At 49.7% G+C, this 13913-nt stretch overlaps 1 protein-coding gene across 3 annotated transcripts in view; it reads right to left on the bottom strand.

Moving 5' to 3' along the window:
• The window catches only part of Nrg2 (neuregulin 2), a 189751-nt gene that overhangs the window by 31751 nt on the left and 144087 nt on the right, over positions 1-13913 (bottom strand). For all 3 annotated transcript variants that reach the window (XM_074076877.1, XM_074076876.1, XM_074076878.1), the window contains exon 2: positions 5662-5833. In XM_074076877.1, the coding sequence (XP_073932978.1) occupies positions 5662-5833 (172 nt within the window). The remainder of the gene's footprint in view (positions 1-5661; positions 5834-13913) is intronic.

Here is a 13913-nt window from a genome sequence, read left to right as displayed (position 1 = left end):
ACTTTTGTTTCATTCACTCAACAAATGCTTACTGAGAGCCTTCTAGGTGCCAGAAGCCAGTGCGTCATGGAACAAGAAGACCCTGGCTTGGTATTTAAGGCCAACATGAGTGCCCTCTTCTTCCACATGGGAAAACAATCCAGTCCTGGAGGGCTCCCAACTTGCCGTAGGACAACAGCAAGACAATGGCAGAGGTGGACGAGCAGCTGTGGTTAGGTGAGGGCACTGTTGTCTCTGAGCATCTGAAGCTAGGGCTACACCTAGCTTCATCCAGACCTTCCATGCTGAGAGCTGTGGGTCAGGCCTGTGCCCTTCAGTTCTGTCACTCCGGGGCACCTGTCCCTTTTTTTTCTGAAGTTTTGGCCAAACTTCTTCCTTCTCAGAGCTTCCCTGCACCTACTCCAGATGCCTATGCTCTCCAAGGGGCTGTTCATAGCTCCCAATCCCCTGTGCTCTCTGGGGGTCAGCAAGAGCCCCAGATGAAGCCCAGGATGCAGCCTGGCTCCATAGCATGGAAAGGTCTTCACACACTGTAACCTTCTCTTTTTAGTGATGCATTTAGAAACCAGATTCTCTAACTATGCATAGTGGTGGAAGGGGTAGTGAGGCATGGGGCGGGGGATGAGGCAGAACTGTCATTGCCCTGAGCCCCAGGAATGTAGGATGGCGCCATGGTGCTGTTGGGGTAAGGAACACAGGGCAGGTGAGTGGAGCATAGGGTTGCAAACTGGCACACAATTCTTACCCAGGGCTGTGCTTTGGGGACCTCTCTCTTGGACTTGGTCTCTGCCTCTGGAGGTGGGTTTCTGCCCAGACATCCTCACCCCAAGGTCTCCAAACAACGGTGCTGTAAAGTCATTTTGCCAACAGATCCTATGGCTGTGGCAATGTCCTCATTAATGTGGTGACAGCTGCTTGACTACACCCTACTCTTTCCAGCTCAAGCCAGTCTCTCTCCTTGGCCTGGTGCCTGCCCACAGCCCTCCTCTGTCAATTAAAGTTTGCTTCCTTCATTAAGCAGAGCCCTGGAGGCCCCTCTGATGAAGACAGCATCTCCTTCCCTGCTACAGGCTAATTGGATTCCTCAAAGCCTAACTTCTCTGGACAAAGTCCCTGTCACTTCCTTGCACATTGGATGAGCAAGGCAGGGGATTACCTGAGGGTCACAGGGTCCATGTAGAAGGGAGTAACAGCCTTCTTGTCACCCACAGTGTATTCAAAGGAGCAACCCTTACACTACATCATGGGCAGCAGGATAAAGTGGAGTAGTATCTGAAGCTGGAACTTGAAGGAAGGACTCCACATGAAACTTTCCAGACCTGGGTCTTCAAGAGAGCCCCTTTTCTTGGTGGAACAAGAGGCACCAGCTTTGCCAGGTACAGTTGTCTTGGTTCACCAGGGACTCACAGATTTCAGGGAGGTTGGCTTCAGAGATACAGAGGCTCTGGGTGGAGCCGAGGAGGGGCTCTCGGGTCCTGAAGTTGTTGGGACCATACGCTATGCTCACTGCTCACTTCAGCTGGAATCCAGAAGGGTTTGGGGCTCTCTCCTGCCTTTTTGGCAGACAGGATGCTGAGCTTCTGGTGCCCTGTTACTGTGGGAGCCAGCTCTGCCCCTCAGAAGGTCCTGGTCCCTGCTCTCCCCAGCTAATTCTCTGCTGGCAGCCATGGGATCTAGGCAGCTACACAGTTTCCTCAGCGTCTCCCTACCCTGTCTCCCTAGGGGCCTGTCCCGGCCTGCTCCTCATAAATAAGGGAACATGCGGTTCTGCAGGGAGGGCCTGCATCCAGGGCTTGGGGGGGTAGTTTTCTCCTGGCACGGGAAGGACTGGGTGAGACACCACAGAGTGGTGGGCATAGAGGCAGACAGTATCTGCCAATAGAGATGCCAAGGCCAAGTGCAGCCTGGCAAGCAGAATTTGAGGAGGGCTATGGAGACTGCTGCAGACAGAGAAAGGTTGGCCAGAAGGCAGACTCCTGCCTGGCCACGGCCCTGGTCCCTGTGCAAGGTGAGATTTATATAAGGGGAGGGTGGCAGCTCTCTTGGAGTCACTCATCATAGCCCACTTTTCTACCACTTTAACAACTCATGGCCAGGGCCCAAGGGCAGGACAGGTGGGCAGAGTCCTGACAAGTGGGCGCCAGGGCACAACTTTAGACTCAGGGGTCCACCATACCTAGAAGATCTGATCAGGTCCTGTGTCTGGACTGGGTCACCCATTTGTCAGGTGCAACTGAGACTCAACCAGGAAGTAACTTGTTCAGAAGGCTGGACAATGCAAAGGGCTTCTTGCCAGCTTAAGGCCACCTTGCACTTGGGGCTAGCCCTGCAAGATTCTTGTCAGTTCTACATGGAATGTGGATCTCCTCTGCCGGGCCTACAGAGGAGAAGGGAATGGACAGGGGAGGTGCTAGGCCTTATGTCTCTCATGTTAGGAGTGACAGATCCTCAACAATGCAATGAAGCCATGTCTAAGGTACAACTGGAGGAGATGCCTGGAGGGTTTGGCCAGGTGTTCATAAGGTAGGACATTTAAACCAGGCCTTGGAGCACTTTGCCAGGGACAAGAGGGACAAGCAGCCCCTTGTAGAGAGCAGCCTTGGCCCAAGTCTTTTTCATGAAAGAAAAGACCAAGGGTTGGACATGCAGCAGGACCAGGGAATAGAAGGGTAGTGATGTGTAGGCCAGGAAGAGAGTCAGAAGAGCCCCAAGGCTGTACCCAGCATGCAGCAGGCTTCCCAGACCTGTCAAGTAATGAGTGGATGATTGCATATAGTGTCCATGTTAGAAAGATCATCTGGGTGTGGCTCAAGTGGTAGAGCTTGTCTAGCATGGGTGATCCACAGCACCACAATAAATAAATAAATAAGCCAAGAGTAGTAGGGTATGCCTATAATCCAGCTACTTGGAGAGGGGAGGTAGCAGGATCATGAGTTCTAGGCCAGCTTCGGTGAAGTTAGTGAGAACATATCTCAAAAACAAAAGGGCTAGAGGCATTGTTCAAGTGGTAGAACTCTTCAAGCACGAGGCCCCTGAGTTCAGTTCCCAGCACTGCCCTTCAAAAAAGAAAAAAAAAAAAAATCGCCCCCTATAGCCACTCATGGGAGTCAGTGAACTAGAGGTTTGTGGACCTCTAGAATTGTAAGCAAAACTGGGTGCAGGGGGTCCATTTTTTTTGAAGAAAGGGTCAAGGCTTTTAGAGATTCTGTCCTGGAAGCCAACTTAGAGACTTGTGAAGGTGGAAGCTACAGCAGCTGTGTTCACTGATATATCCTGGAACCCAAGCAGAGTGCCTGGCAAATAGCTGGTATTTATACATATGGCTTAGATGCAGTAATGCATTGGCGAAGGAGTCTTTGGCCCAGAAAGGTGGCCAAGAGTGGGATAGTGGAGGAAAAGAGGTTAGAGGCAGGGAAGCCTGGTAAGAAACTTGCAGAGCAGGGAGAAAGGTGCCTTTTGTGAGGTTGTAGCTTGAGGGATGGCAATGGGGAACGCATTGGGAGTAGGGAGGCTGGGTGAGCATAGCTGAGGGCAGCACAGGAGGAAGAGTCTGGGCTAGAGAGGCAGGGCTGAGAGGCTGGCTTGGGGCATTCTGTATCCAAAATGCATGTGGAGTCCCAAGGGTGGTGCCTGGGGTTCAGCAGGCATCATGGGTCTGGAACTCAGGTGAGAAAGTCACCAAGTCAGAAGATGAAGATTTGGGGAATCTCAGGTATTTAAAGGCACAGGAGAGGATGAAATCATTCACAGGTGGAGAGACAGGGCGGAGAGGAGTGAAGCCCAACCTGAGAGAAAGCTCAGCGTCAGTGATGTCTGAGGGAGCACCTCACTCACAGGAAGACCAAGGGCAGTCCAGGGGGGCAGAGAGAACTTCTGAGAGACCCAAGGCTGGGGAGCTCAAAGACCATAGCCATGGAGGGGTTGAGAACGTACTGAACAGGTGGATTCTGGCAGCGGGGTGTAGGTAGAAGATGAGGGAGCAACAGTGGAAACAGATTCTCTCAGCAACTATGCATAGTGGTGGAAGCAAGAAGGGAGTTGGGGGCAACAGCTGGAGGGGGACAAGGAGATAGCAGCCCAGAGGAAAGTATTTCAAAACAGAAGTGACAAGAGTGAGTTTGAAGGGAGGCTGAAGCTAGCAGAGAAAGGAAGGAGCTGTGGGTGTCAGGGCTCTGGTGGGGGTGTGTGGGACTGTATGTGTGTGAAACTGCTGTGGGGTAGGTGGGATGGTGATGGGTTGGGGTGGGGGATGTGCTTGGGCAAGCTTTTTACTATCTTTGTGGTCTCAGGGGAATAGAGGAGAGGCCATCTTTTGGACAGTGAGGATGGGAAGAAGACAGGGCTCTACCAGCCCCAGCTCCAAGAAGCCTGTCACTCTTCTTTCCAGCCTGGAGCCAGTCTTGGAAGGGCAGTGGGAAGGGATGGTGTGGCCTTAGGTGAGCTGGATGGGCAGCCTGAATTTCTTGCCAATACTGTAGACTGGGGACAGACAAGACCTGCCCACTCCTCACCAGCTACAACAATTTCCTGGGGAAATAGCCTTCTTGCAGCCACAAATCTTTCATTTAAACCAAACCCTTCTTAAATTATTTTCTGTCTCTTTCTGGGGTGACCGTTGTTTTTGCCTCCGCTCTTGGACGAAGAGTCAGAGATAGAGAGAGTCAGAGCAGTTGCTTGACTTCACGCCCACTTTCACATGTTCCAGACACTAAGGCCCAGAGGCAGGGTGTGCACATTAGGCCACAGGGCAAACCATGGTTTGGGCTGAGTCTGGGCTTTCTTTCCATCACTTTCTTTTGTGGCCCAGGCTGGACATTCTCTAAAATCATCTTAATTTGCCTTTTGTGAGGGCGAGGAAAAAAATGACAGCCCAGGAGAGAGTGGTTGCAAGCTACTCCAGGAGTGGGGGCAGAAAAGGCTGGGTGCCCCTCAGTCAGATAGGAACATCTACCTGGTCCTAGGGCAGGTGGAGCATCTGTAGCTGATAGAAAAAGTTAGGGGTGCTCTTGGACTCCTGAAGTCTCTGCCTGACCAACTCAAGATGGACATGAGGCCATTGTCCCCAGCCTGGAGACTCGGGGACCTGGCAGGTCACTCCCTTGGAGCACGGATTCAAGATTCAAGATGATTCTCATGCCCTGGGGAAAACTGTTCGAAGTATAGATCCCCTAACACTAATCAAACTTATGTTTCCTTTCCCCTTCCTGAGCTCTCTGACAAATGATAGCTCACTAAGTCGAGAGACTGGTGATTAGCTTGTGTGATCTTCCTCCCAAAGGCTTTCTGGAGGCTGGGTCTTTTGCCAAAAATTGCTAGATTTGGGGGCTTTCAGGCACTGTGCTAGGTTTTTTTAGAAGAAATTTTAGGGACAAGGAAGGACATCCATTAGTAAAGCTGACCTTGACAATCAATTGCCTCCAACCATCCAGAGTCTTGAGTTGCCTAATTCTTGTCCGTGGTCTGTAGTATGGGCCCACATAACCAGAGGGGCCCAGCAGCAAGGACAGGGTTGGGTGTGGCAATGGAGGGAAGTGTGGAGAGGGACTGGGCCTGGCTCCATGCTGGGTCTGGGGGCACAGCCCTGGACTCTGCCAACTCAGGACGTTCCTCCTCAGAAGGGAGGGCAGCTGGTGGGATGGAGGGCGGGATGACACGGCTCACCTGCCATTGCCATACTTGACGCGAATGTCGCGGCTGCGGTTGAGCTCCTTGCCATCCTTGAACCAACGGTAGGAGGGCTGGGGGTTCCCTGCTGCTGCCTCGCACTTCAAGGATTGCTTCTCACCCACCTGTCCCGTCTGGCTCTTCATCTTCTTCAGCTTGGGCCGGGTGGCTGTGGGGTACAAGGCAGGTGGGTGAGTGTGGTAATGGTAGGGATAACACCAAGCATGAGCAGTAAGGGCCCCTGTCCTGGGGCTGGAACTGGGGAGAGATGGGTGAGCCTGGACGCAACCCCATCTGGTGTCTTTTCATACTGCTTCTTAGGGAGTTTCCTTCACATCCACAATGGAGCTTTACATGAGCTTGTAAAGCCTTTACAATAACCCATGAGTTCACTGCTGTGTTTAAATCCACTTAGAGTTGAGGAAACTGAGGCTAGAAGGGTGAAGCTACTTCTCTAAGGGAAGGTGATGGAACTGGACTTTGAACTCAGCTGATTCATGATTTAATTCATGATTTAATTCCTGTCCCAATCCCCCACGTCTCTGCTGGGCTCAGAGGACATAGGCAGAACAAGATGGTGGACTGAGCTGCCACCCCCAGAAAGCGCAGCCTAGCTGGGGAGTTGTGATCTGGCATTGAGATCACAGCCTAGCTCATGGAGGCCTGGGGGTGGTGAAGCCCAGAAAAGCCACCCTAGCCTGGGGGACAGGGGTCACTTAGCTAAGAGCTTAAAGGATGGGACTAGAAGGAAGGATGGGAAGGTGAGCCAGACAGAGGCAGTGCTTGGGAGAATTGCACGTGGTCCAGAGGGCTGGACTGACTAATGGGTGAAGCGGAGTGGATGGGTGATATAACAAGGCATGGACTGCACTGGTGAGCACAGGCCCAGCATGGACACAAAGCTGCAAGTGAAAAGTGGAGAAGCTTCCCTCATTTTTCTTAAGCACCATTCTGTTTCCACACACCCCTGGCTCCAATGTTCCACCTCCTTGCTCTTTTCCCCACCACCTAAAAAAAAGGTACTCTGTTCTCAGGAGGGCGAGGCAAGCCAGAGTACCCTGATGGAGTACATAATAATTGCCACGAGGAGAGTCCTTCACAGGACACACAATGCTTTCATTCACACTCCCATTTGCTCCCTGAGCTCTGTGAAGCAAGTATCACACTGACACTGATGGTGAAGATGAGACTCAGAGATTCAGAAACTTGACTGACGTCACATAGCCAGGAAGCTACAGAGTTGGGACCACAGCCCAGGTGTCTGGATGTGTAATGAGTCAGGCTGGTAGCAGCAGTCTGGTGTCTGCTTTCCAAGCCTCATCTCTCTTTGAGGACTGGAGACCCAGGTTCAAATCCTTCCAACAATAGAAGGGAGGGGCTGTTCAGCCATAGAGGCCCTGGGGACTAGATAAGCCCTGTCTAGGTCATCCAACCTTTCTTCAGTAGCTCAGAGCTCTGACAATGGACCAGAGGTGGTTCTGGAGAAAACAGATGAGGGCTAGAGACAGGGGTCCTGGTCTTGAATTTAGCCCTGAGTGCTGCTTGCAAGTAGAGAGTAGATGGGAGTGAGGTGCTGGATCTTATATAAAAATGTGTTACTACGTGCAAAATAACTTTGTGCAGTTTAGAAAATTACAAAATATAGATGGATAAAAAGTAAAGAAAATCTTACAATATTTCAGTACTCAGAAATAACTCACAGGTTATGCACATTTTCACCTTAATATAGCATTTCCCCAACTGAATTCTATAAGACACAAGCATCTCAAGAGATGAAAATTGGTATTAGTCTAGAATAGGGTTCCATGAGGAAATTGGTTTGGGAAATGTGTGGGTGAACAGTTAATGAAGTATCTTAACCAATTCTAGTATGAGTCTCAAAGTAACAGCTTTGAGACTTTTTTTTTTAGAATCCTTAGTAGCATTTCAGGAAAATAAATTATGAGGCATAACTAATATGTGTATGTATTTGTAGATGTATATGTTTAATATGTTTAATATTCATGTGAATTGAAGTTTAAGAAATGAAAAAGAATTAGCTTCTCTAACTTTTGAACACAGCCACTCAGTTGCCTTTCTGGGAGGCAACTAATTTTATCAGTTCCTTTACTATCCTTTCAGAAATCTTTTATGAATATACAAAAACCCCCTGGCATTTATGCACATATTTTTTCCACAGAATCATTTTTCATGCTTGCATAATATTCCTTTATGGGTGTAGTATAATTTACATAACTGATGGCCTTGGGGAGGCACTCAGCATACCCCCTTCCCCATCACAAACAACCCCTGAGGACCACTGTGATGTGGGCAGGGTAACTCCAGACTCAGACTGCCCATCTTCAAATCTGTTTTGCTACTTGTTAGCTTTCTGTCCTCAGGTCATTGACTTATTACGCGTTTCAGTTTGCTCATCTGTAAAATACAGGTGATAAATAAAAACTCCTACCTTGTGGGATGATGGATGTAAGGATTATGAGATAATGCTTGTAGAGCCTGGTAAGCAGAGAGCATTTAATAAAGGTTAGCTCTTATTATTATTACTATCCACAATTATTTCCTAAGGCGATCTTCCTAAAAGTGGAAACGCTATGTCAAAGGGTATGCAGTCTTCTTCAGCTTTGTACACTGCCAAATTGCCCTCTGGAAAGGCTGCACCAATTTACACTGCCCCCAGTGAATGACAGGACCTGTTTTTTCCACACTCTCACCATCAGTGAAGTATTATCATGTCTTTAATCTCTGCCAATTAGCTAGGCAAAAGATAACGTCTCTTTGTTGTTGTAATTTGCATTTATTTGATTACTGGTGAGGCTGAACATTTCTCATAAGTGTATTGGCCCATTGTATTTCTTTCTTCTTTTGGAACTGCCTGTTCATGTCTACAGTCTGTTTTTCTATCGAGTGCTCGCATTACTGATTTGTAAGAGCTGCTTATAAATATTAAGGCTATTAACCTTTTGCTAAAATGTTTTTTCCCAAGTTATCTGCTTCTCACATTTAAAAATACTGCTTCTCTCTCTCCCTCTCCCTTTTTCTCTCCCTCCCTCCCTCCCTCCCCCTCCTTCCTTTCCTTCCTTCCTTTTTCTTTTCTTCTCCCCACCTCTTTCTCTTTCCAGGTATTTTATGTGCATTATTCTACCGTTCTGTTGCACTTTCTGGAACTTCATTATTCTAAGTTGGTTGGAGTCCCATCCCAAGCATCCTTCCCTTCCCAGCGCCCTGCCCTCCACTCTGGGGTTCCAGTCATGCCTGTCACAGTTCTCAACCCTGGATACTCGTGGGAACCACAGGGGAGCTTTGGAAGTTGGGTAGAGGCCTGGGACCTAGCCTGGGCATTCTGAAGCAGAACTTTGAGAGTGGTCCAGGTGTGTGGGTTTCAGACTCCTCAGGTGACTTTCTCACCATCTGGGAAATGTAAACCACATGCAGGAAAGGCACATTCTATCCGTGTACACACATCTCAGTGACTGATTACAAAGGGAGCACATCTGCATGGCTGGCTTTGCTCTAAGGTTGGTTGATACCTGATGATCTAATCTCTTGGTTTAATGGTGGCCTCCAGCTAGTGACCTTCCCCTTCTTGGGAATTGAGGACACAGACAGCTCTTCTCAAGTTTGAAAGTGCTTTTTCCCCTCACTGGGGTGCATTGACCTTTCCTGCCTGCTGCCCCCACCACCATGGCCACCTCCATTCCAGTGAGCTGGGGGGTGATGGGAGACACACCTGGTTGGGTAAGGCAGTGTTTACTCTGCCACCTTGCTTCTGACAGGAGGCCTGGCCAAAGATGATGCACTGAGCTAGTAGCCACTGCTTCATGGGATGGTGGTGGGCTAGGGGTACACCACATAGAGATAGTCAGAGGAAGACTCTCATTCAGAGGTTCTGTGGAACTGGAAGCTCTAAAGTCATTCACTACTCCTGGAGAATAGAGGATCACATTTCAGATCACAGGAGCCCACTCCATCTAGTGGGAACCCAAGTAATGCAGCAGGCACTCCTTGATGGTCCACTCACTTCAGAGCAACCCCATCTAGTTCACTTGTTCCTTGTTCATTCATTTCATTCCTTTTCAATGAATGAATGAATGCATTCAACCTAATACATGCCAGGCACTGTTCTGGGAACTGAGATATAGTAGTGAGCAAGACAGATAAGTGACCTATTCTTAGGGTGCCTAGTTGACTTTCAGTGAGGGGCACAGATGATCAGCAAGTAACCAACATGAAAGTCAGCTGAAAAATGGCCCTAAGGTGGGAATGAGCTTGAGCCTAACAGAGGCCTACTGACTGGAAGAGAGTGGAAGATGGGGGTAGAACAAGATGAGCTTAGAGAGGCAGGCAGGCCTCAGGTGACAAGGGGCTGTCTTGAGCCAGGATGAGAACTCTGGATTTGCCTTGCATTTTTTGAACTATGTGCCTACTAGAAAATTTTAAATTACAAATGTGGATTAGATTATATTTCTAGTGGACAACACTGGTCTACAGGAAGACAAAATAAAGATAACCGCATATTTGAATCATGCCATGTTCTTTACAAAGAGTTTTCTCTTATAGCTCTTAAAGAGTCCTCATAAGAATCACCCGAAAGAAAGAATCACCTGACAAGCCTTGTAGGTTCGTTCGGAACGTTCAGCAGCTCAGGTGTTAGGAACGAGAAGAGGGCACACCATATGGCCCCTGGAACAATGCCCCAGGGACCTCTGCACAGTCATTCCTGGGCCCAGAGCCCTGCCAAGTATTCTGCGGCAAGATCTGGGGTATCTCCCCAAGATGGCCCTGAATTTGTTCTGTAGGTGTGGTGGGAAGGCATTAGAGGTCTACAAATGACCCAATCCTATGGTCTGTACTTTAAGTTCTTTCTTGACCTGAACCACCATTGCTACTCCCCTTGTGGCTTCCAGGCATTGGGTCTAGTAGTAGCCCCTGGGGACAGCTAGGACAAGGCTCAGAGGCTGTTCACTCAGCAGGCCTTGGGCACTGGGAAATAGATCTTATGGGGCCTCACACCGTCCCCAGCCAGCATCCTCTCTGAGCTAGGTCAGAATACCATGCTAACGTGTGGGCATGGAGACCAATGTATGGGATCCCAAGAGTATCTTGGGGCCAGAGCCAAACCAAGCAGAGGAACAGGCCTCCAGCATGGATGGGATCTGTCAGGGCAAGAGCCAAATCACAGTGAGCAGGCACTTACCCTCTATTCCTAGGTGAGCATTTACTGAGGGTCTACTGTGTGCCAGGTTCTGTGCTTTGTCTCAGACAGAAACCATCTATCCTTATGTGGAGTAGCCAATCCCAGCCCTCCAGAATTTAGCTTGACTTCCTCTGTCATTGTTTTGTTACATAAGAAATACATTTTTGTTGTAGAAAAATTACACAATCCAAATAAAGAAAACGAAAAACACATTTAAATCAATTCAATTGCCACCAGAGAGAAAACCACTGTTCACATTTTCAAGTATCTCCTGCAGAACATTTCTCTCTAAAATGCTTTAGATCCTATTTTTTTTCAGTCAACACATTGTAAACACATTTTTCCAAGTCTAGAAATACAGCTGTAAATCATTTTAATGACTGCCTAATATTCCATTGTTCAGATGAATTTGTTAGGCTGTTTCCAGAGTTCTGCTAATATTAACAATACTATGCTAAACTTCTCCATCCATTCAGCTTTGTAGCCAAAGGGAAGAACAGCAGCCCTGAGGGATGTGTGGATTTCTCCAGGCAGAGAGGAGCTTCTAAAAGCCCAGCACACAGGAAAGCAAACAGATGGCAGACATCAGGTAAAAGCAAGAGGAAGCTCTGTGTCACAACACCCGCCCCTGATGCTCACTGGCACCTGATTCCCTGCCACAGCTCTTTTCCTTCAGGTGGAGGGGGCAGGCGGCAAGCTGATGGCCCAGGCGGGCCCCTGGGTACTGGGCAGTGCTCCCTTCCCCTCATGTCTCCTTCTTGGACCAAGTCCCCTCTGCTGAGCATCCTTACTCTGGGTTGTGGGGAAGCCCAGAGGTCACTTGGTCCAGCTCCCCTCCCCTTGGAGCAATATTTACCTTAGCAGCAGTACCAGGGTTCTCTGGAGTGGGGACAGGCAAGTGTGGGCAGCTTTATAAGGACAAAAAGAAGATCTCTCAAGGTGTCCACAAAAAAGTTCCTCTCCACAATGTGGTCCATAAAACCGTAGGACACCTCCCATGTTGCCATAAGTTGGGCCATGGGGGTGTCTGGTGGCTTCTGCTTCCTGTCACCTAGTGCCAAATCAGGGCGTCTGGCCTGTATTGTCTGTTTGACAGACAATCCTCAGAGAGTACCTCATTAAAGATAGCAACAGAGAATAACAACTGCTCTGCTCCTTCCCCACATCCCAGCCCTGAGGCCTGGAGGTGCTGCTGTGCCAGCGCCTTGACCTCATTCCTCTCAGCAGTGGGCGGTGGGTGCGGAGCCTGCAGAGATCTGAGAGCAAGACAGACGCCCAGGACATGGTCAGGCAATCCAGCCCAGGAAGACCTGGCCCTGCCTCCCTCCCAGTAACCAGGGGCAGGAGCAGCGGGCTCTTAAAAGGGTTAATGGTCCTCACCTCATGACTAAGACTGAGCAGTCCCCTTTGCAGGGCAACACCTGGAGACAATGCGGCCAGCCCGCCTGGCATCAAAGTTTCCCACTGTCCTGCTGCTGGCGGGCTGTGGGCCAGCCCCCTCCCCACCCCTCTCCCACCTACAAAGTGATTGCAACCTATTGGAGGTTAATTACAGACTCCAAGTTCAAATGAGAAAGGAAAAAAAAAAAAACTAAACTAAAAACACAGCTGGTTTAAGTGGGCACAGAGGGCCTGCTCTGTGAAATGGGTAGTCAGGTGTCCTTCCCATGGCCTGCAGAAGGGCTGTTTGATGCTCATAGGACAGGCCTCACTAAGAGACTATGTGCCCAGCTGGGATTTTGGCTTCTCTGGGCCACCTGACCTTGGCCAACCAGGTGCAGCCTGGCATCTAGGTTTGCCCTACTCTCTTCTTATATCCATCTAACAAATATCTACATCCACAGGCCTATGATGTGCCAAGTGCCTACCAGGCATGAGGGATACGGTGCTGATCAAGACAACATGGTGCCTGTCCTCAGGTTGGGCTCTGCTCTGTTTAGGGCTTCCTCTGAGGCTGGGAAGGGAGAGAGCTTCAAAGCAGCCTCAAAGAGCTGCTTTCCCTGCACCAATGAAAGCCATTCTAATACCTGGTACCTGGAGAAGAGGGCAGTGCTGCTTGGGGACAAAGCTGAAGAAGAGAGGCAGATGCTAGAAGAGCAGGTAGAGAAGAAGAAGAAGGGATTGGGGAGGAGATGAAACTTGGTAACACCAAGGCCAATAGAAATGGTCCTGTCACAGCCAGACGCATCACCCATTAAAACTCAACTATTCCATGCAGGGCTTGCGCAGGCCTTAGCCTGACCCCTAGGGCCAACTCCAGCTCACCCCTAGCTCGTGTGCCAGCAGCCAGATATCCTGAGAGAAACACTGGCTTGCTCAGAGCTCACCAAGGTCAGGGGTAGAAATAGCCAACCCTGGAAGGCAGGCAGGTCCCTGCTGCTATGCCCCACCTCAGCTCAGGCTGAGCCATGGGTTGTGAGCAGCAAAGATGTGGAGTGAGGGGAGTCACTAGTGTCTGTGGAGCAGGAACCAGTTGCAGGATAGGTTTATGGGTACAACACAGATACCATAGACTCCTGGGTGCTCCCCAGTGGTCAGGGCACAGACACCCAGAGTTGCACAGATGAGACAGTGAAGAAGCAGCACGGTGTCAGAGGAAAGAGTGCCCCTGAGGGCAATTCAGCCGGAGGGTTAGGAGAGCAAAAGGCTTGGTGGAAGTTGGATGAACTTAACTTTTGGGGAAAATCAAGAGAGCCAAAAGTGTTGGCACAGATGCCAAGGTGACTGCAAGAGGGCATCCAGGTCTTTGTCCCAGTGTCCCATTTTTTTTTTTAGCATTTCCAGTCTTTGTCCCCTTTAGTTTGGGCCAAAGTCTTGGGCACTGGCTCAGAGAACCCAATGTGGAGGCCAATCTGATGCCAGTGAGCTAGGCCAGCCCTGGCCTGGAGAACTCTTTTGGGGGGTAGGCCTGCACTTCCTGCCTCCTCAGCCTGGCTGGGGAAAGTTGTTTCTGAAGGTCTGGGTCACGGGGAATGCAGTGGGAGGGGACAACTTATTCACCAAGACAAGACTGGCTTCTTAACTGGGATACACATGGAGCCACAGGATAGTCTTG

The sequence above is a fragment of the Castor canadensis genome, chromosome 6 (genome assembly GCF_047511655.1).
Source record: "Castor canadensis chromosome 6, mCasCan1.hap1v2, whole genome shotgun sequence".
Lineage (NCBI taxonomy): Eukaryota > Metazoa > Chordata > Mammalia > Rodentia > Castoridae > Castor > Castor canadensis.
Note: the sequence above shows the minus strand (reverse complement) of the source record. Positions and strands in the feature narration are given on the sequence as shown.